Source organism: Ischnura elegans, chromosome 6 (assembly GCF_921293095.1).
Source record: "Ischnura elegans chromosome 6, ioIscEleg1.1, whole genome shotgun sequence".
Lineage (NCBI taxonomy): Eukaryota > Metazoa > Arthropoda > Insecta > Odonata > Coenagrionidae > Ischnura > Ischnura elegans.
The window spans coordinates 88,070,185-88,094,640 of record NC_060251.1 but is presented as its reverse complement, the minus strand read 5'-3'; the positions used below and the strand labels follow the sequence as shown (position 1 = coordinate 88,094,640).

Genomic DNA, 24,456 nt, shown 5'->3' with positions numbered 1-24,456 from the left:
CTCAACTCGAGCACGCAACCGCTGTACTCGGAGCCAACCCTTTCCCTCTCCGCCGCCTCCCAAGAAGTGGACCAAAGTCCACCATCCCCTTTCCCTTTCCGGCACGGCCCTCTCTCAGCTGCTGCGACCACCACCCCTACCACTACCCACCGACGAAAGGGTAGAGGGGGTTCAGGGGTGCGGCAAAAACGACCACCCCTCTCTCGGGCAAACTCACGGCACACACCACGCCCACCCGACCCATACCTTCGCTCCCGATCGGGTCTCCGCACGCGGGGAGGAGGGAAACACATGTGTGTGGTTTTTTTCCCCCGCTAATAGTACATGCGATCTCACACAAACACACACATGTGGACCCGTGTGTACATATATAAGAGGGACCAGGAGTGTGCACGTTCCATCACTCGCCGACGATCGGTCAAGCGGAGACCTCCACAAGTGCTGTGCTTAATCCCCGTTCTCTGGGAACGAAGCGTCCGAAATCCACAAAAAAAGACTGTTCTGCAAAGCTCGTGAGGGTTTTCCCGAGTGAAGCCACCGTGAAGACCGGAGGTTATTCTCCCGTCAAAGCGCACCCCCAAAGAGTCTTCCACGCTCACTCCTCGACCGAGGAGGAACTGGAGAATTGCTGAAGAGGACGTTTCGTGAGGGACCGAGGAGATACTCGAAGATATTCCCAGATAACGGGGACAAGCCACCAGAATGCTTAAGGTGAGTCCACGGAGGGAGATGACTAGTGGATGATAGTTGCACAGCGAGGGTACGCTTAATAAGAGGAGATACGAAGGTGAACAAGAGTCGGGGTGGATCGCTTGCTATACGGGGTTGGGGTGATAAAAACAGAGTTTAAAGGAATATCGCTAGGTAAGGGAGATGCTAGAGGAGAGAAAAGGATTTATAGATATATTGAAAAATAATCGGGCTAAATGCGACGTAAAAAGGGAAGTACAGTTAGGGGGGGGTGGTCAAGAGGGATATTTGCATAATGCTCCATGTAAAACTGGCTTAACCGGTAGAGTACTATGATTATTATAATATGATAATATTATAATATACATGGATGAAATTCTCCGGGATATTATCGTGTATTAGCCCAAAATTCAAACCCAGATCACTCGGCTATAGTTCTGTTTATGACTTTTTACGCTGCGTATTTTATACTAGGTGTACTTTGCATCAGTGCACGTACAAAATTCCTGTTTGCATGCATTACTTCGTAATAATGCATCAGGGATTGTGTGTCGGACCTCTTCGCAAAATTGATCGCGAAAAGACAAAATCCATGAGAAGCTCAGCTATATTTCAAATTACGTTATCATTAAGTTAAGTATTATTTCAAGTTATATTCAAATTATATTGAGAATTATTAATCATAAGATATAGTTATTTGTCTGGATGAAAAATATTTTGTGATCCATTAGGGCTTTTAGGGGTTGTAGACGGGGTAGGAACTTTTATATCGAAAGAAGTTTCGAAGGACTACCAGTCAATCAACCTCAGTGCGTAATCCTTGATCATGAGTGACCTGGTGTTGCTCAAAACGCCGTAAGCCAAGAAATCCCCTAACCAATGGTGACTCAAGAATCCTTGAATTATGTCACTTGAATGGAACACCTTCGGTAAAATATTTTTGGGATTGTATAGCCAAGTTTATTTTAACAATAAACAAACTCTCAACTTGAGGCTAGAGAAATCGGCTTAAACTTTATCGATTCACATAAATCGGTATGATAAAATGTTTACCGGGAACAGGATTCGAACCACGAACAATTGGCTCGAACCTGCAATTTTGTACCTTCATTGCAAAAACCACTAAATTAAAAATGATCCTTCAAGCCCGTGGTTTGATTCCCAAAGGGTTATAATTCCCAAAGGGTTATATTTTGATTCCAACATAAATGAAATCCTTAGTGTCTCACTAAGAAAATTTGATGGAAGCACATAGGTATCAATCATTTTCTCATCGTAGATGTAGAAAAATCGATAATTAAAAACGCAAAAATATTCGACGTCATAGGAATTTGAAGGATTTATGATGCCACATGTATATGACAACCTATTTTTCACCTATATGCATCATATATAATTATAAATTGCGATTGAGACCATTAATATGGCTTCAAGTTCCAAAATATTGCTCAACAGGGAAATTCTAGATCGCGTACCATTGGTTTGAATCCCCCGCACTGAACGAATATGAGATGACAACTCAGTCAAAAACCTATCCATCTTTCTACCTAATAGGAAAGAAATTCTAAATCTCTAATTCCATGGTAAAAATTTAATAATCAACAATATGTCATCTTGAGGTGAAAATGCAAGGAACTCCTAAACAGTCACTAATTTATTGAAGCTTTCGCAAACCGATAACAATAAATTATCTTCTTTTTTCGGTAATTTTCGTATATTTTCACTCCGTTTTCGAATCTAATTTCTCCATTATTCGCCGAGCATCAGGCACTCATCAAGGTTGAAATTATCCCGGTGTTTTGGATTTCAATTGCCTGCCTGACCAGGATAATTTAAACATCGGAATAATTAAAACCTAGACCAGAGCCTTCTGTTCACCGAAACATAAGGACGCTTGACATTTTAAAAAAATACCACCACAGAACCATACACCGTAACCTCAACAACCACATAACCGTTACACTCTGAGTTTACGTTTTTGTTTTCCTTTTCCACGATGGAGGATTTTCAAATGAGTACCCCTATAACTGTAGGAATAGACTTCCAATTACGTTATGGTAGGATTTAAGGGCATAAGGTCTAATGTGAAATAGCAGATTGTGAACCAAAAAGCCACGCTTGAACGAGTTGACTCCCTTAGGAGTTCCGAAGCAAACTAGTTCTTCCCGTTCAACGCTAGGCGTTAGCGATTAAGATGGGATGTGATACAAAAGGTGTCGGCTGTTGAGTGATCGATCACGATTCCCATCAACAATATATTATCGTCTTGTTTACCATTTTATCGTGTCACATCAGTTTCTGAAACACCTTGACATTTGCATTTAAATTCAATTCAGTCCATCGTTCCAAATCATAGCTTCGAATTTCTGCGGCAAATTTGACCATTACGAAGTACTGTCGTAAAGATTTTCAAGTGTGATAACGTCAATCATTTGATTCTTTGGTGGTAAAACTTGCCGTTTACATTGAATATTTTATGTTTACACGAATTCAGATTGTTGGTATTACACTATTTACCTTCCCCGTTTTCCACGATGGTAACATTTGAGAGCCCATGGTAAGATATGAGTGGGAGTTCATAGTGGTGAAAGTTGGAGATAAGGAAAAAACATTCCTTCACAGTTCACTTTCTCATTAAATATTACAGCGGTATTTAAATTTCCATATCTTACAAACCCTTGCCTTGCTTCGTTTAGTTATCAGGTTTTTAGACGAACATGGCACTATAGCATCGCAGTATTGCTTTGATCCTGGACGATTGCCGCTATTTCAATAACATCTTTAATGTATTATTGTCAACTCAGATTTTAATTTAATTAGAAATATTACTTACGAGAAAAGGTAAATATTTAATAATATTTAATTTAAGAAATAATATTTAATTTAAATTAATACCGTGCTATAAAAAAGACAGCAATGCGTACTTATTTTCGCTGTCTTCCTTCGGGCATCATATACGCTTTGCATGATAGATCCTTCTCTGGGTACTTCCATTTAGATTTTTCTCCCTTTCTAAAAAATTTAATTCACAAATCATATTCATCAAATAAATGCATAGATGGAATATATAGAAAACAGTCTATGATGGGAAAATATTCAGACCTAGGATAGTTACTTTTCAATAGCGGTTCCTTTCAAGAACCTGTTCAAAAAAAATTCTGGCTCTGAATTTCTCGGGAATCATAATTTGCATAATATTCTTAGAGTTTCGCAAACCTTATTTTTTACGTTCTTATTCAATTAACTGGGGGAAGAAACACCATTATTACGGCCAGAGGAGTTTTTTTCACTCTTCATTTTACTTCAGAGGCCGTAGAGTTCATTATTTCTCGTTCGATACTAATTGTTTATTTCTCGGCATCTGGACCTCGCGGCCAATCCAAAAGAGGCAAGTCTAGCTTCAGAGAAGATATTCATTTATTCATTTTCATATTCATTTCTGTCCAAGGATCATTTTACATGATATAAGATACGTCAGTTAAACACATAAACATTTAAGCTGTGCAGTATACAATCGTAATTCCTCATCTAGGAGGTATTCAATAAGTGAGTAATAAAGTTTTTCCTGTAGCATAACTTTAATGTTTTGCTGAAAAATATTATTTTTTAAATTTCTTTGTACTTTGTTGGAAGTTTATCAAAAAGACGAATCCTGATAGCTCTAGGACCATGGGAAGTATTGCATATAACAAGCCAAAGGCTACTTGATAATTGAAGAAATTCTCGCAGCCAGAGCCTGTGAAGATTAGGCAAAACAAAGTACCGGTCAAAGTTCTAGTTTCTTGTCCACGGGTCGCCAGTTCAAATCCAGTGCACTGATTGGCGGCAAGGCAGGGACTTGTTCTCACACGAGTAAAATCGTGACCGCGAAGCTAATTGACCTAATCGTTTATAAATCGAGCGCGTTGCCTTTTAAGGAATCTGGTACATTATCTAGGTCTAACTAGATCATTATACCACGAACGCTCCAAAATCGACGATTGAGTTTTTCACTCCAGTTCAAATGAAAATGGAAGCTGAGCCAGATTTTTGACCTACATTGAGCACTTATTTTGAAAAATCCACTCCATTAGTCCAATGATCCACCTCCACGTGTAACTTCTTCCTCCTTGTCCGATGAACATATATAGGGGGACAGGTTAAAACATTCAACTTGCCGTACATGCACACTTTATAACTGAGAGCGAGATTATGGAAATCTCAGTATTGAACAGAAAATAAGACATGAAGTAGCAGCTTAATTGTAACAGCAAGGCCATAATTGGTGAGTCAAGATCCAATGAAAGTTAACACTCGATATCATGTACCATTTACGCGAAGTTTATCCACACCATGAATGGAGCTCAAGGCGCCGTCACGTGTCCGTGAAATTACCTACAATCAATAATGATCCGATTTTTACCGTTTCAGCGCGTTAAATGGGGATAAACGATAAATGAGCTACGCACACCACTAAATTTACTCGCTAAATCAGCAGTCTAAAATATAAGCACAAAGTAAATTAACGGTTTGTATTTGATAAAATGATAAATCAATACTTTCTTTAGAGAAAATTGTTGTTTTTAACAGGTTTGTCTCTGAGTAATTGATACAAATCAAGAAAATAAAGACGGCAAGCATTAGATCTTAACTCACATTTTTCCATTTCAAGCAGTTAAATCTTCGCGTAAAAATATTCCTTGGACGACAGAATAATTTTCTCTTTTTTTTAATCACATTCACAGTGAAAAAAATATATCAAAAGTCATGGTACATCATTGCAAGAGGTTTCATATTTTAAACAAGCATATTCACCAGGCATAATTCAAGTAGCCCTTTTGGCAGGAATAAGGATGATAGAGGAGTATCTTTTAAAACTGAGTTATCATTGCGTATGCTTAATGATTACAATAAAAACTGTTAGCCACCGCAAAAGTATGACTCTAACCAGTCGTCATGATCGATCACCATTAACTGATTATCGAGCGTTCAAGTCTCCAGGATGCAAATCTGGCCATGATCTTCAAAAACTGGGCCATAGACCACAATGCATTTTTTTATATCCGCACATGGAAACCTACCGTATAAATAATTAATTACTTCGCACCTTTGTTATGACCCCTTTAAAAACATCTGTTTCATTACTTAAGTCAAGGCCTAACAGCGTATAATTTCATTTCCCGTGCCAATCTTGGAAAAGCAAGTAAATCAGGAAATAGTGAACAAAAGGTAATGGAAAAATGAAATGGAACTTCGTTTAAGTATTTAATAAATATCAGTGCATCCAAATAATTTATCCAATTCAAATTTAAATTCTTAAGTTACATTGAACTTATACCAAAGATTACTCGGATTCAATCTCTCTCTTACTTCAAATGCATTAAGTTATCTCAGCATGCGAAAGACTGCGTATTCTATTTCAACTTAGTATCATTAATCGCCGTTAATACGACATTGCTTTTCAATGACATTTGGGATATGAAATTTACAAAATTCTTACTCCGAAAAGAATTACATTTCTCGTATTTTATCAGAGACACAAAGCGTCATTTCAAGGATGATGATGAGTAATTAAATATTCCGAATTGTAAGCACTCAAAAATAAAATCCTCCTCCATATTTGTCATAATCAAAAGCGAAAAGGACTGAAATCACTGTTGATTTTAAGTGTATAATGCAGAAAACTAATGTATTACGACATAAATTATAACTTAAGTATAGTGAGCTAATTCATTTTTATCATTCAACATAAATGATTTGGAACAACGGGAACCTCTAAAAAAAAGAATGATCAAAACACGCATTAGAGAAAAACAAATATTACAACCCCATTTCATTAGGAATGGGTTTATTAAATGTGAATAATCTAGCTAACAGACACGAGCTAATATAACGTAATCAAATTAACCTCCCAATTTCAGTCCAAACATAACAGCCCTTTATATTTAAAAATCCAAAAATAATACGGTTTCCCATGCCTTTAGGCCCAAAGTGGTCAAATTTGCTCCTAATTAACTCCAAAATCCAGTCGCCCGGAAAACTTTTAAAACTTTCTTCGCGTCATCTTCTTCCAGCCAGTTTTCCGTGTGGCCCACAGCAAGACATGAAGGGAAAACTTCGCGCACCGATCGCCCGAAATTTTACACCGCCGAATCACGTAAGCCTCGTGAAATAAGATACCGTCCATCACCTGGGCGGGTGACGCCGAGGTAAAAAAAAACCCGCTCCCTAAGCTTCCTAAGTTGCGAGGCCCATCCGAAATTTCACCGCCAAAAAAAAAAGAGTGCGCGAAATGAGAGCAACAAAAAAAATGGCGAATCGACTTCGACATCGTCAGGACAAGTATTGGGAGCAGGAAATGAAACTCGCAGACACACGCGCGCACACGTAATTAATGCGTCGATGTTTTATAATAATAACAGCACGAGGGGTACGAAATGAGATGGACTTGTTCGCTGGCAGCTTATTCCTCCTCCTCCTCCTCCAAATAACCGTTCCCATGATGTACACGGAATGTACTTTCCAACTGTCATCATCATAAGTCAACAATCCTAAGATTGGCTTGACGCAGCTCTCCAATCCTCTCTCCTATTTGCTAGCCTTTTCACAGTGACGTATTCCTTCTCTTTTTACATTTTCTATAACCCGTTCTATGTAACTCATTCGAGGTCGTCCCTTGCCCTTCTTCCCTTCCACCTGTCCTTCTACGATTGTTTTCATCAGGCCATTTAAGTCTCATAATATAGCCAATAAAGTTGTCTCATCTTCCGCTTAAGGTTTTTGAGACACTTCTCTTTTGCCCCACTCTTCTTAGCACTTCCTCGTCACTTACACTTTCTATCCATTTTATCTTCATCATTCTTCGGTAGCACCACATTTCGAATGATTCCACTCTTGACTTCTCTGCTGCTGTCAACGTCCAAGCCTCGCTTCCATAGATAAACATGCTCCACATGTATCATCTGATGATTTTAAGGCTACGTAACTCCTCACTCGGGGCAGACAGATGGGTGCACTACTCAAAGACAATGAAAAACACACTCGTGGGTGGTGTGGGGTGATTGGCGGCCCTCGGCTGGGGCTCATGATGGGGCCCTCCTTCCCGGGGAATTCGGGGGTCCTCCCTTAGAACTTGCTGGTAAACAAAACCTCAATTATAGCTAAATGAGATTCTTATTAAGAAGAATCAACTAGTCTAGGAACGCCACCACCAGAATACGCCAGTATCCGTTTTTATCGTTGACTGCTATCATTTTCGCTGCGTTTTCCTGCCATAAGTTAGGAGCGAGTCCAATTACTCTTCAGTAAAATTAGACCTCATTCCACGTTTCACCCTTTACCATGGTCTTCTTCACCCCATTGTCCCTAGGTACACGCTGCATCTAATCCCTCTGAAAGTTCTTTTATCTCCTTCAGCTGTTTACTCTCCCCACCCACCTTGCATAGAACTTTCTAGCTCTACTTCACCCTTGAATGCCCTACCCTCACCATACTTACGTGTAAAATCGTTTCAGGCTTCCCTTGGTGGAAGTGCGAATATGCCCGTGATAAAACTACAAATGGTAATCTCCACTCTTCATTACATAACTTGAGTACCCACCATGGTAGTTGAGTCTTGCATCAAAGTGTAGAAATTACCAGTGGTGGATCTATAGGGGGGCTATGGCAGCCCCTTTACCCCCCCCCCCCTTGAATATCCATTTTACACTAGATGGAATGGTAGTTTTGTTCGGACCCGCAATACTGCTGAGAGATTGCTCCCTACTTAGCCACCGCCTTGTGCCCATCCTGGATCCGCCACTGGAAATTACCATCTGTAGTTTTTATCATGGATAATCTCCGTTCTTTCCATTTTTTTCCTGAAAGAAAATTAGAACCAATTTTTCCGTGATCCGCTTATCTGTTTACAGGGCAGTAAGCGAAGGAACATCGAAGATCTTTACCCATTCCAATCCTATATCCGCACGCTTCTCCCCCCAACGCCCGACCCTTTTACTCTCCTTCCCCTCCGTCGTAATAAATGCGCTCGAGCCCGCGAGAGTGGTGGGCATTGGACGTTGTGGGGCACTTTCTTCCTCTTCCACTCCACCACCACCTCCCGCGCTTCTCCTCCTCCGCGTGCTCTGCTCTCCACCCCTCCGCCCGATCCGGTCTCTTGCAGATTCGACAAACTTTCTGACGCGAAGCCTCGTCATTCTGGTTTCCTCCCTGCCTTGGCCCTCACCCCACGACGCAACCCTTCCCTCCTCCCTTGCCCTCCGCATACTCGATGGGGATTGCGCACCGCTACTGCTACGCCCAGTCCCACCTAATGCTGAAGAGACTACGTACAGTGGCGATTTAGAATAATATTGAGCATGGAGACTGGGACTAACATTAGAATAGGGAAACAAAAGATTGAAGGGATGAAAGAGTTTTGCTAACTAGGAAACCAATTAATCTCCAATGGGATAAATAAGAAAAAATTGATATATCCCACGATTAGGGTATTCCACTAAAATAATAATATGCTTAAAATGAAAAACGGGTATTGGGGAGAGCAAGAAAACATGAGTCGACGTAAAACATCTTCACCAACAAATTATATGAAGAGCATGCAGAGTTCATATGAATCTAATTAAATTTCATGAACCGTTACAGCTTCGCCCAGTTGCACCTAATTCTAAAGAGACTACGATCACTGGTGATATATTACAATATTAGGCACGGAGAGTGGATTAATAGTAATGATACAAACAGTTGTAGTAATTTTCCACACTTTCAAGTTAGCTAAACCAGTTTCAATGTTTACACATCACTATCAAGAGCTGTCTGCATTACTACCGCTGTTTGTGTCATTGCTATCGATACATATTCACAAAAAAACTCGTCAACGATCAATCTAACTGGAATTGAGATTGAATTAGGAAAATAATAGCTTGAAGAGTTGAAGAGTTTTGTTACCTAGTTATTCAATTAATCAGCAATGGGAGAAGTAAGAAAAAATAGTCCGTAGAATAGCACCGGCGATTTGGGTATTCTATTAAAAGAATGATCTACTTACAGCGAAGAATATGTGGTTGGGATAGCAAGAAAACATGAGTCTAGGTAAAACATATTCACGAATAAATTTTCTGTGGAGCATGCAGACTTCAAACGAAGCTAATAAAATTTGAAGAACCGATAGTACTACGTCCAGTTCCACCAAATGCTAAGGAGACTACGAACACTGGCTAAGGGCAATAATATTAGGTAGGGAGACTAGGACCAACATTAAACTAAAAAAAAAGCTTTAAGAGGTGGAAGAGTTTTGCTATCTAGGAAGCCGATTAATCAGCATTGGGAGAAACAAGAAAAAAATAGTCAGTAGAATTTCACCGGCGAATAGGGGGAATTCTACTACAAAAAGAATCTTCTTACAGCTGAAATAGCAAGTATATATGAATCGAGATATAAAATCTGGACAAATGAAATTTTTCGAAAAGCTTAGGTGAGTTTGAGTAACCAATGATACCCGTGTTTCGGCCGACTTCAAATAAATATTTTGCCCTCCACCATCCAAATTCTTCCAAACGCCGAGGTGAAATAGTTTCCGCGGGTTGGTTTGAGGTTTCTTGGTTTTTGGGTTTACCGCTGTGTCCATTCTTATAGGAAACGATATTCATTCGCCTAATCTGATTCTTCCTCAGCTTGGAAACTAAAGGGATAAGCATCGCAATATAGACCCTCAGAAGTATAGACACACAGGTGAACGCGAAAACCACTCGAAAATAACTTTCTATTCCAAATTTTTGGAGCCCTTTAACATGAATACCATTGACATCACCGAAGATATCTAGTATTTTTTACTATTCTTATCCAAACAATAAATTTAATTTGATTTTTTTTAATTCAAAAACGAATCTTAGAACACAACCCAAGTAGGATAACTGATTTATGTTAACCTCAGCAATACATTAGATAATTTTTCGTCACAGGTGGTATCGTTGAATGGAAGTGGCTAGATGTTACATTAATTTCCGAATTCAAATCGAAAAAATGATCCACTCTCTAACTTATCTCTTTGGCTAACAAAGAATGGAGCTAAAAGGATCTATACATAAATATTAATGCTTAAAATATATTAATTACGACATTAGGAGAGCTTAATACTCATAAAATAAAAAGAGAAATCAGAAAATAACCAATACCTCAATGACTTGTCAACTCTACGGTAACGACTATCCTATGTATCCTAGGAGCTGTACATCCGAATTCGGCCAATAGTTGGCGACCCACATGTCTGGATTTTCAAATAGTTATTACACGGATATCACAAAAGAGGATCCTCAAGTCGGCCTCTAGATGTTTTGTCATTCGCCAGGATTTTTTCTGGGAGGGAGGAACAAGGGTCTGACACGCACACAGTCTTCTCATGTTTGAGATTAAAAATGACATACAACAATCACTGCAGGAAATATTCTCTTAATTTTAATGCGAAAGCAATTACTTAATATGAAATTAAATGATTGAGGCTCCACAATACAAAAAAAACGAACGTAATGATAACCTTATTAAATATCTCTTTTTTTTAAGAGTCTAGGGGGAACGTGCCCCCCCTAAATCCGCCTATGCACCCCGTATTTTAATGGGTTTCCAGAGGTCACCACTCGCGTCACTGACGGACAAATTGATCCGAGTTTCACGGAGAAATAAAGTATAATTAGTGAGTTTGAACCGAAATTTAGATTCATGATGATGTGATGTATCAAATTCGTAACTTTTCAATGGTATTCCTCGCATTTGCGAAGACTAGACCGCAAAATGCTGGAATAAATTGGATCGCATTGCACTCATCACCGCGCCGCGGACATTTTTGAAAGCCAAATAAAATGCGACCGAAGTGGCAACAGAAAAATGCCTTCCATGAGATGGAATTGGGCCTCCGTCATGCAGTCCCGTTGAGTTATCAAACGCCTCACAAAAAACTGCGGTAATACAGGAAGGATTCAAGGAGCGACAAATTTCGTCAGCCCGCTTAAAAAATCCGGAGGGGGGGAGGAGAAGAAGGCGTTACGAGGAAGAGATGTGGTAGAAGGGGTGGGGTACACATGTGCACGGAAGAGAATTGGGAGCGATGCGGGGAGAGGGATGGGGAAGGAGAGCGAATTCTTGTTGGAAAGTTCTGGGTGGGGTGGAGACCACACGCTGCAGGAGGCGCCCTCCAGCACATATGGTCAACCGGACGGTCCATTTCGTTCCGCCCGTCACCCGAGTGAGGAGGTTATGCCTTCGCCAAAGCAAATTTATTCACGAGAGAAGAAAACCCCTGCCCCATCCAAGAAGCCCACCCACCTCCCTCCGCTAACATTTTCATACTCAGAGAAAAGGGGGAAAATAAAATGGGTATTCGGGAGAAACCAAAAGTATCAAGTATATTAATACCTAAATATAGTATTTATGTACTTATTTATGTAGATAAATACCATAAATACAGTATTTAAGTACTTGATAATGGCGTAACAGCCAAAGCCGGTAGTATTTTTTGAATAAAGTAACTAAAAGTAATTTAGTGAAAGTAAAAAAACAATAATGAAGTAGAAGTAACGAAGTGCCTTTCATTGCTAACCCAAACGTATTAAAAATATGAAGGTCACCTCCCTAGCTTTCCCCTTTCAGGAAACTCGATGCATTTGTTCCGATTACCATCAATGGTTGTGCCTCATCTTGAAACAATCTGGCGATAAAAGTTATGCTCCTTTGTGAGTCACGATGGTATATGCACCAACAATCGAGATAGGCAGTAATGTGAGGAGATATTCCTTTCAGCCTGCAAGGAATGTGCACGCAAGAATAATCTCACTTAGCTTTCTTTAAAAGAAACCATTTTTAAGTAGGTTTAAACCAGGTTTAAGAAATCTTACGATCAAAGAAAGAAGCTACTTCAAATTTCAGCTGTGGAAAAAAACTACCATTATTCCTACGTTCTAACCTTCCATAGTGATGAATTAGTTGGCATTATATAGCACATTCCTCAGGCGTTGAATTCACTCACACAGAAATAAAATCAAGGAGCTAGGATTATTTTAGTTAATATAAAAATTATTGTCAAATGCTCACGCGATAAAAAAGACCACCGTTTATCCTAATTTTTGCATAACTATATTGTTCGAAGTTTCTGGAGCTGCAAGTTATTTTTTCTTCCCGACCCTCCTTTGTTCTCAAAGCATTACTTTTTCGAATATTGGATATGACATACGCACAACCTCAAATTCAATCATCATATTTTTAAAACGCCTCATTATTATCATAAAACGTGCGAGGAAATCCCAGGAACCGAAGAAATCAATTTTAGTTAAAATGAGGAGAACATAAATTACTCATCACCTTAATTATGTCACACTCAAAACGTGTTGAAAAAACTAAAAGGGTTTTTGACAGCTTCAATAAGAGTTAATTGCCCTTCTTTCCCGAAAACGTTTTCCTTGGAAGTCACACTAAGAATTGGTGGTATTCGAGTTTTCTCTGACATGTTTTCCATTGAGACGAAAAATTCAAATAGGTACTTTTCAATATTTTTCAATGAATAGTTAAATCACCACTCTCCAAACCTAAATAAACCAAAAATAATTCGGAATGAAAATGGCTATGGTCATCTCGGAAACAGATTATATTATCTCTTTATGGAAATTATGATAAAGTAAAAATCAACTTCATTTACAAAACAAACAAACAATCTGGTGAAAACAGTATAACCATTACCATGATGTTAACCATTTGAAAAACAACACGAGTCCCAAGCCATGTGCAAAAACTGTAATGGATTGTAAGCATTGATTTAAAAGCACTTCTAATCATGATCGACAATTTTACCACCTAAACAAATCCTCGTGGGTTTACGTGCAAGTTTCTCGAGAGCCAAGTCGTTATATTTACCCGCTGATATTCTTCATGCATATTCATGACCGGACATTTCCCTCAAGAAAAGGGGAGAGAAAGTTACACTATGATTTTTTTCTTGTGGTGGACTGGCCGGCTGGGAGTTGTTCGAATGAAGAGTTACCTAAAAGACTGGTATTTGCATTTCCGGGGATCGCTTGGTAACTACAAAACATGTTCCACGCCGCATAGGGGGTGTTTCACTCGGTGAAAAACGATCAATGTACACGGAATGTACTTTCCAATAGTAAGCCTACGTAACGCCTCACTCAGGGCAGATAGATGGGTGCACAACTCAAGACACTGTAACACACGCCTATCGGTTAGCTTGTCGCAACGGTAAACCCGAGCCTTTAACATCAAGATCATGCGTAAGCGAAAGGGATTGAATAATGGGCTGGTTAACAAAACCTTAATTATAGCTAAACCAGATATCTATTAAAAAGAATCAACTGGTTAAGGTGCGATACCACCAGAATACGCCAATATCAGTTTTCATCATCGCCTGTAATGATTTTCGCACCCTATTTCTATCATAAGTTGGGCGAGAGTCCAATTACTCTTCGTTATACCAATGAAACTCGTTCTAAATCCACCATTCCACACTTTCCAATATACTTCCCTCTACCACGGTCTTCACCATCCTTTTTCTTCTCTTCACCCTAAGGCACACGCTACATCTAAACCCTCCGACAGCTCTTACATCTCCTTTAGCGGTTTTCTATCCTCACCCACCTTGCGTAGAACTTCCAAGCTTTGGTTCACCAATCAGTAGCCTACTCTTTCAATTCCTTCCATATTTTTTTCGTGATAGAATATTAAAACCCATTTTTCCGTTTAGTGATCCGCTTATTAGTTTTTAGGGCAGTCAGCGTAGGAAGATCGAATATCTTTACCCTTTCCAGACAAATAACAAGGGAAGTAACTGAACTCACTCTGATCTAGTCAAATGACCATGTTGAGCTACACAGTGTACCAATAAACTAGAAAAACTGGTCCAGAAATCTGAGAATGTCGCGAACTTCGCAAGCAGGCATCAACTTTGTTGAATTTTAACCTTTCTTTCAAGACTAAAATGTAGGAATTACTTTTTTGTGAAGTCTTTTTGTACATATATACTATAAATATCGTGAATATATTGAAAAAGTTTTGGGTAAGGTTGAACAACCCGATCATTCCATTCGTAATATAAATTGCAATCATAGTGGCATGCGGAGAATTCACGGAACGCAGTGATCTGAGCGTGGGTTTTAGACATGAACGGGAAATCCTCGGTCCCTCGTTGTCCTCCCAGCGTGTACTTGGATGCCAACATTAACTTTCCCTCGACAAGCATCTCCCCGATTCCGGTCACATGCGTATTGTCCACAAATTCCAAGGTAACTTTATTGGCATCTTCCAACAGTCCCTTTACTCACCTTCGCCTGCAAAGAAAACGGGAGAAAGCTTGCGTGACAATTTCCACATTAGATCTATGGATGCATTTTCGCCTTTGAGGGATGGGTGGGATGAAATATTCATGGCTCACTCCTATAAGCCCAAATAGACTTTAAATAAATATCAAATGGAAATTCAATTGAAGGTAAAATCACCCTATGTATCGGAAAGGTTGCTATCATAATAAAGCACTTTGTTCGGGATAAACTTTTAATTTTATATTTATATTTTCGACTTTTTATTCCAATGCGTTTTTTAGTATAATCTCCTACTGAAAATCAGATCTTATCATATTAGAACTTTAACCAAGTTAACCAAAAATATATGACACGTTCAATAAATTTCAGATTAAGAACAGAGCATAAAGGGAAAAATCAGGGTGATAAATTTCGAAAATGAATTAAATGTCTCGATAACTCCCTCATGTACAACTAACTATCCATTTGAGTACCAATTTCATCGATTTACCTGCTAAAAGACGCAATTAAAACATACAGGGTAGGAGCTTCTCCGGGAGCATCTCCTTGTTTCAAGCTCTTACCCCTTCAAATCACTGTAAGGCCTACTCCATTTCATTCTATTTTTAAAATACCCTATTTTCTTCCTCCCTCTCCCTCGTGTATCTAACATTCTACCCTATCACACTGTTTTCAACATCCCCTCCTCGCTAAGTACTCCTTGCATCCATACTTTCTGTCTCCTCTGTATTTCACCTGGAAGCAGAAGGAATAAGTTCACAAAAATTTGCAACGTTTAATGAATTTATACACGATACATTAACCTTTCGTTTCACGTAAAAATAATTTTGTAGGCCGAAAAATGATTTCGCAATTTCTGTCGGGGTGAAACAATTTTAAGAGACACGTGGAAGCCTTCTTTCTCCGCATTATCGGTCCATCCCAGGGGAAAAGTGCGGAAGCGAACAACTCCGTTCCAAATTTATGCGGTCATTAAAGGAGCCGATCTCACCACCTTTCGGAGTGAACGAGGGATTGCCGTCGGAACGGACCAACACGAAAAGATTCCGAGGAGAAGCAGTCAGAATAGCGGAGGAGAAGAGACGGCGCCCCGCCCTCGGTGTACAGCATACGGCCTTGCTTTATGGAGCGATAAAACTTTAGCTCACCCGCAACGGGAGCGGATTTTTTATTAGATGGGCTAAAATTACACTTTAGGGATTTGGAAAGCTTAAAAGGGCGCATCACTACTGCTTTTGACCGGTACTTTTTCGTAACGTATTACTTGTCCTAAATTCAAGCTACCATCTTGAAATTTCAGGGAATAAAGAATAAACTCTCGTCAATTAAGAGCTGGTTTCTCAAGAAAAGTTTACCACAAAGAGAAAAATCTCTACATTTGAGATAAAATATATACCTTTATCATTAATTGCATAAACCTTTATTTAGTCTTAAGGAATCCTTTCATAAAAATAATCAACGTTCGACAAATATATGCGTAATGAGTTAACCTTTGGTCTCGGATACTTCTCAGAATTAACTTGGCAAGGCGAAAAACGATTCTTCATTTTCTATTGGGGAGAAATAATTTAAAGAGACACAGGGAACCCTTCTTTCTCCCCATAATCAGTCCATTTTCATTGGGACACAGTTTAAAGAGGAAAAGGTGTGCTTCAAAAAATCTAAAATTTTCTAAATCAAACCTTAAGTTTAAAACAAAAACGTCATAGATCACGATAAAAGACCGAATAAAACCATTCAAGCGGAAGTTATCCGTCCTCTTAAGGCTTCAGAGTGATGTTTAGATATATTATCACATATCATCATCAAAATATTCTACCGATTAAGGTAGGTTTTCATGGAGTACTTAAATAGTATTCTGGGGGCCACCCCTTACCTCAAGCACTTCACTCTTCAATGCACTGTAAGCCCTTCCATTTTGTCTAAAAATCATATTCTCTTCCTATCTCACCCTCGTTTACCCAGCATTCTACTATCAAACACAGTTTTCATCATCCCCTCCCCGCTAAGTACTCGCTCCTTCCGTACCTTCTGTCTCCTCCGTATCTCATCCAGGAGCTGCCTCTCCTCGCCCACCATGTCCAGCACTTCCTCGTTCCCCCTCCTCTCCGTACGCTTTACCTTCTCCATTCTTCTCCACACTCACATCTCGAACGTTTCCAGTCTGAATATATAATCGGGGGAAAATTTTGGCACTTCGTTTCCACTTTTTAAATTACATTTCTGAAAGCGAGAGTGGCTTCGGTGCGCTCATAACTCAACACACGCGACCGTTTGGGAGAAATGCGAGCGGTCTAGGCGTCATCGGTCGAGCTGCTCAACCCGTTCGCTAATCACTTTTAATCTGACGTAATGTATCGGCGAGAGGAGGAGAAAATGAGAGAAAGAGGGAGAGAAAGAGCTCAACCGGCCGATCTTGTTGCCGTTAACGGTGTCCCGACCATCGTCTCACGGCGAACGCGACACGTGGAAATTTTCAGGGGAAGCGATAGAAAAAAAGACAGAAAAACTACTGAAGTTAATAAGTAAAAGTAGCGGGCGTGAATTGGTTGAAATCCTTCATTGTAGGTGTTGAAGGAACAAAAACTGCTTTTAATCATGGTGAGTTTTTTTTCCGACTATGGTTTCGTTAGAGCGTAACATTTTCAAAATTTTACCTCAAAGAGAAAATCTTTGCATTTGGGACGCAAGATATACCTTTATTATGATGTCCCTTTAACATTAATAAGGTGTGCCATTTTGAAAACGTTACGCTGCCATGAAAAGATGTATAACACAAACTATTTTAATATATATAATATTTTCAAAATGTTACGCAGTAACGAAACCATGGTAGAACAAAATAAATCTCCATGTTGAAAAAGGAAAATTTTTTATTTCTTCAATTCCAACAAGGTTCTTGGTTCTTGAGAGTAAATCAACGCACTTTCTTCCTCAAAATTACTTCAGTGAATTACCGTAGACCTATTTTGTGTAATTATATATTTTCAACATTGAAGGATATCGCAAGTGAAATCAATATTTTTATTACAATGCCTATTTACAAAAATATGGAATAAAATAGTCGGATTGAATAGCGCATTCGAGTCCATCAACGGAGCCTCCCACGATTTTCCGGTCGTCAACTCTAAGGCAGTATGGCATGAATGGTTAAGAGCCGCACTCGACCACAATGCGGGACCGTGGTGAGCGGGTGGACAGCTAGATGGACGGACGTCGGTTTAAGAGGCGCGTGGCGGCGGCCGGACCGCCTGCCGTCAGCCGTCAAAGTGATATGCCGCCGCACGATTTAACATGCTGGCCCAAGACTACACGCAAAAGTCTATGGCGCTATGAGCAGCCGTCCATCATTACGAAGGAAATCCTATTATAAGTCACGCATGATTTTAGAATCAGCTTGGTTTCCAGTTTCACACCATATCCAAAACAAGGTTAGTTTCGTCAGCCTCGTGCCATTTAATGCTTTACGGAATAAAACTTGAACAAAAATATTATTATATTTCGACCATTTTTGTTTTTCATATTTTCTTCAGTCGCCAACACAACCACTGAGAGTTTAAAGCTAAGAAGGGAATTATTAAGAGTTTGTGCGAAATTGCGGGTGATTCCGTGAAGTTATCACCGTGGCTAGTCCCGGTATACTTAAATTTGTCAAAAGCTTAATCATAATATACAGTCATTGTATGATTTAGCTGAAATGTACTGCCGTTAACCTGACAACCGAATTTGTTGCTAAATAGACAAGTTACATTTTAAGGGAAAATCTTCAATCATTTTTCCTTTTTGTTTCCAACCCAGGTTCTGATCTTAATGAAAGAGAGAAGAGTTCACCTGAATACATGCCGTTGAGATTTGATTTCATTATCATTCCAGATACAAGACTTTTTTGCTGAGTCAACTGCAGTTTTTTATGAAATTCTGACTTGTGAAAAAATAAATAGCTCAGCCCAATTTGAAGTATGACTCCTAAATACCAGCTCCTATTAAAAATTAACGCATGGTTAATAAAATAATTTTTTTATTTCAACTCTTTATTCTTAAGTACCACTAGTTTCGACGCAGCGAAGTCATCCTCGGGTATAGAGAGATCTTTGACCATTATTGTACCCGAGGATAACGCCTCTGCGTCGAAACTACTCGTGCATAAAAATAAATTGGTGGCATACAGCAAATATTTTTTATTTCATTAACGATAAAATGAACTTCCACCGAGTTGAACCTGAGACGATAGAGATAATCAACGTATCTTCAAAAAAGAATTGTAAATCCTTCGAAAGGATTCACAAAGCGTCAAACTGGCTCAATGCCGACGGGCTTCGATGTAGGCGATGCGTGGTCCAGCATATCGCATCGCTTGGACAGCAGAAAAAATTAAAATGCTCTACCGAATTAGAAGTAATACCCGGAAAGATCAGTTCCTTGCAAGCATTCACTAATCTATATAACATAATTGTAAATCCTTCAAAACGATGTATAAGGCGTCAACCTGGCTCAATGCCGACGGGCATCGAAGTATGCGATGCGTGGTCCAGCATATCGCATCGCTTGGACAGCAGAAAAAATTAAAATGCCTTACCGAATTAGAAGCAATTCCCGAAACGACCAGTTCCTTGCAATCATTTACTCATCTACATAACATAATTGTAAATCCTTCAAAACGATGCATTAAGGCGTCAACCTTGCTCATTTCCGATGGGCTTCGATGCACGTTCCGGCATATCGCATCGCTTGGACCCCCGCTGGCGACCCCCGTCTGACATCTCGCCCCCGTGGACACGATGATGGAGGAGGGTGGAGCCGGTGGGGGGGCGTCGAAGGGTGCCCCCGCGCGTCGAGAGACAAAGCGTGCGGAGCGAACGGAAGCCGAGGCCCTCTCGAGGCGTTCATTACTCACCGCGGCCGCATTCAATGAACTGCCGGCGGCCCATTAAACCCCTCCCGCGGATCATTCATTTATCTCCCGGCAACCCACGCGGCACCATCCGCCTACCCACGAAATATTTTCGCCTCGTGCCTCGCCTCACTGGGGAGAGGGAGGGCTGAAGTACGCGCGTCTCGTGCTTTCCCGGTGATTTCATTGAAATCGTTCGAATCGCGTTGTCAACCAAGTGAGTTGGTCCACTTGGTAACAGAGAATCGTCTCTAAAGGCCGTTTTGCACGGTACACGGAATTGCGCATTCTGACGTACGTGCGAAGGCGCAATCAAAATTGCGTCGTGTAAAGCGGTGAATTACTAGAACACATGCGAGAATGCGTGGATGCGAGACGGAAAAATAGCCCCTGTTCTAATTTCGTTCATGCATTCGCGCAATTCCACGCCATTTTAGAAATTAATGCAGCTCTAACCTGCGCAATTCCTTGCCCCGTGTAAAACGGCCTTAATGGCCGTAACGTAGTGACTATGGGCATGACAGAGTTGGGTAGACTACGTATGACAGAGTTTATAGCTTTATGTTGGGGTCTGAAATCTTCCAGGGGGTTTAGGGGTTAAGAAATACCAGCCAGTGAAACTACGGACCACACAATCGTTTTTCTGTCATTATTTTCCAGTTACGTACATCCACAAAAGTCCTCCGGCCCCTCCCCTGGAACATATTTTTAAATTGGCCTCTGAAAACAGAATTTTTAGTACTAAGTATATAAGGCTAAAACTCATTAAAACTTACCATGGTTTGTTTTCATTGAACATGAATTGACAAGTTTCACACTTTTCTCGGAAAATTACTATGACCAGGCTTCCCCTGACCCCCCCAAAAATCTGCCCATGGTAGTGACGATAGTCTTATGTTATGTTACCTACCAGTTACATGCTTCCGCAAAATATCGCCATGTGCTCCTAAGTTCGTAAGCCTGACTGACAGGATGAAATGATTCTCCTATTAGATTTTTCTCTCCTCTTTAACGACTCGCCCCATGATCCCACCAGCCTCACACCCCTGCGCCCGCTAACGGGGCAGTATGCAGATGAAGGACATTCGTTTTGTAAGGAGTTTGGAGGGCTCTTGGAATATTATGTTGTCCGTCGACTCAGACGGGTGGAGAGCTGAGATAAAGCTGATTCGTTAAAGGACGGTTCATCAACCGACAGCGAGGGAAGGGACGACTTGAGTGTGGTGGACGTAGGATGGGAAAACCTTGAGCCGGTTGGAAGGTCATCCTAATTTTAAATTCGGTTTTGGACCGCGCTCCGCCGATTAATAAAAAAACGAGGAGTAAAGATTTTTTATTCATAACGATTTGCTTCTCTCTTTAAACACCGTCAGCTGGTCGGAGACTAAAATTCTCCCGACTCGAATGAGAGTTTTTACGAGCATCGAACGACACATTTAGCGATATGACATTCCTTCCTCCTTCTTCCCATTTTACGAAGTGATTTCGAACACGTAGATAATATTTACGACTCCACCCTCCTCCTCATTATCCTGCAGAGAGTCTTTCTCTGTAATTTCGGGATGCTGTGGCGTACAGCGGTGATGTCTCAGACGCCGGCAGTAATGGCAATCTGTTCGGAATTAAAGTGGATGGGCGTGCGACGCTATATTTAAAAAATCAAAGAGATTTCTGGATCCTTTTTTGAGTGATATATTACGACGAGCCAGCTATATAGAATCGAAATCGAACCTTGATGAAGTTTCTCAGTCCTCTAAGTTATGGAGAAGGCGGAGTGAGGACCGAATTAAAATTTATGATAGTTATCCCCTTTCTCGATCATAATATGATTTCTGGATAACGAAAAATACCCATCAACGTTCAACCGTATTACAGTAACGGATTTAAGCGGGGCATAATGCTATTTAGATCCTTCAAAATGTATTTTTTGCCTCCGGGTTTTATTTTCGAGGTTTTCTTTTCAATGATAACGAGATTTTTTTGGGAGTAGAAGCATAATTATTCAAAAATAAATCCTATTTAAAAAATATCAGTCAGATACTTTAATAATTTCCCAGAATATAGAATTAAGATAATTGCCGTCATGAAGTTACAACATTTACAGTTCCTAAAATCGAACACGACAAGTGCAAAATTATTACTTATAAGAGTCATTTTTGGAATCAGTTTTAGATTGATATAGAAAGAAATATGCTACATAATTAGTTCCGTTACAACGCAAAATATCACTTTTTATTTGGTAGTTTTGAAAAAAATTTCCATAATCGATGAAAGTATGGATGAAAACGGAGAAGTATTGATTCTAACACAAATACTTGATGACAAAATTAAAATTAATGGGCAGAAGTATAAGTTAACCATTAGCCTGACTAAGCTGAGATTGTTAAGTTGGCTGCAATACACACTTGCGCATAACCAAGAAAATCATTTTGCCAATATATTCTTTTAATTAAAATTTAGTATGACAAACATTAACAAGCAAAATCCCAGCAGGATTCAAAATAATTCAAATTCAGAGTTGAGGAGTACATCATGTCGCTAAGTCCTGAAAAAATAACAATCATTCCTCTCAAAAGTTTCTCATTAGTTCTCCATTACACAATAAAATGTATTTTGAGCCTTACTAGATAGAATGTTATCAACACTTGCGTTTGAGACCGGTACTCCCTTGCCTCTAAAGTGAACTACCCCGGAACAGCTTTTTTTAAATTGATGCATTCAACCTTTCAAGTATCAGGATTTTTCCTTTCAAAAAAATCCATTTCAGTGAACATACACCAACGCAAATTTATACTTAGAGACAGTATATCTCAATCATGATAAACCTTAGTATGATTTCACCCCTTGGCAAACTATGGGAGAAGAAACTCAAATCTCATCCCATATCATACATGACGCAGCCTTGAAAGCATGCGGAAGGTTAGAATACCGAACATCTCGATAGTTATAGCGACGTTAACGTAAGGATAATATCAAGAAAAACGGCCCGTTTATAGCTACTGCCTCCAATCATACCATGCCGAGAATTTATTACAACCCCTTCCGGAAACAATAACTTCTATCCACAAAATAACGAAGCCTTGGGCTTTGGAATTCAGTCCGTGAGAGAAATATTGAGGCATCAATCACGCGAGCAATTTCAGCTTTCTATTGAGCGGAAATAAATTTCGTAAACCGATCCCGCATTACATGCAGCATCATTTCACGCCATTTCTCCGATCTTGACGCAAAAATTGGAGGAGATTGCAAGGGGGGGTAAGTTGAGGAATCAGTCGAAACCACTTGAAGCGCCTAAAGCGATTGTTTTCTCCGGTCGCGGAAGGGGAGAGGAAAAAATAGTGATGAAGATGGAGTCACAGTAAGAGTGGTTCGCTGGGTTCCGGTCGTTGAAATCTCCGCTGCCTTCCTATTGAATGTCCCCTATTTTCAATTTCAGCGCCCTGTGTGGCCTCCAAAGTCCTGACACTTAGGTCCGGAACCTGACTCAATCTTGAGTTTTCACTCACATTCACACTGAAATACGAATTAAACGATCTTCAGGTTTAAACTTCATACACCTTTTCGATGTTAACAAATTCGAGGAAACAGTAGTACAATGCTCCTTCTGATAAGATTGGAAATTATTCATTTGAATAGTTTTAAAACACAAAACATCAGACGTAGGAAAACTCTCCACGCCACCAATATTCATTGTAACATTATTAGGTATCCTTGCAAAGCAAATAGTAAGCCAATAGGAACCTTGTGCATTGTGATCGTTACCAACAGCAAAGGTAAATATTTCAGAAACTAACCTCAACTCGCATTACTTGAGCCAAAATAACCGTAGTAAAGTACACAAAATAATACATTAATTTAAACTTTTTACATTCCTGTATTCCTGCTCATGAAAAACTAGCATTTCTGGAGCACATCATGACAAGTTAAAGTTTTTTACGAGAGATGTTTCATTTCAAAAACGTGAGGGGATGGCGATGGACATCTAGGAGCTTGGCGACTCAATTTGAGTCGGGACTCCAGAGAGGTCTCGTAATACCAACGTGGCAACCGAGTCTAACTTGGGTCAGAATCAACACTTCAGCATATTTCTGTAATAGGGCCCATAAATATATTGCAGTGAAAAACTTTCGCGGTCGCTCCATCAAAACCTTCTGTCTCCTCAGCATCTCATCAAGAAGTTTCCTTTCTTCGCCCACCATGTCTATCAATTCATCGTTCCACTCGGAAATACCAACGATGAATTTGAAATCGTTAAATACAACTTGATTGATGAAAATTAGTACTCCGGAAAAAATAATGTATTTATATAGGTATAAGGGAAAATTTGAAAATATTTGTTCAACAATTTTATCAGCAGCAGAGCAGGAGATTTTTATCACCCGTTTATAGTACAAGGGGCTTTTAACATATTAAGTTACACACTTCTAACACCAATGCATCTATCATTTATAAAATTGGCAAAAATTGTACCCTGAGGGTTTATCCCGTTGAAAGAGCTAACGATAGTCAACGCCGGTGGGCAAGCGGAAGAGAGGTGAGATCGCACAACCTATAACAGCTCGAAGGTGCTTAGGGGCATCATAT

General features: G+C 39.8%; 1 protein-coding gene across 1 annotated transcript in view; it reads left to right on the top strand.

Moving 5' to 3' along the window:
* The first annotated feature begins 403 nt into the window (after positions 1–403).
* The window catches only part of LOC124161124 (fibroin heavy chain-like), a 32,474-nt gene continuing 8,421 nt past the window's right edge, over positions 404–24,456 (top strand). Inside the window, exon 1 of the mRNA XM_046537346.1 lies at positions 404–711. Coding sequence (XP_046393302.1) covers positions 703–711 — 9 coding nt within the window. The 5' untranslated portion in view covers positions 404–702. The remainder of the gene's footprint in view (positions 712–24,456) is intronic.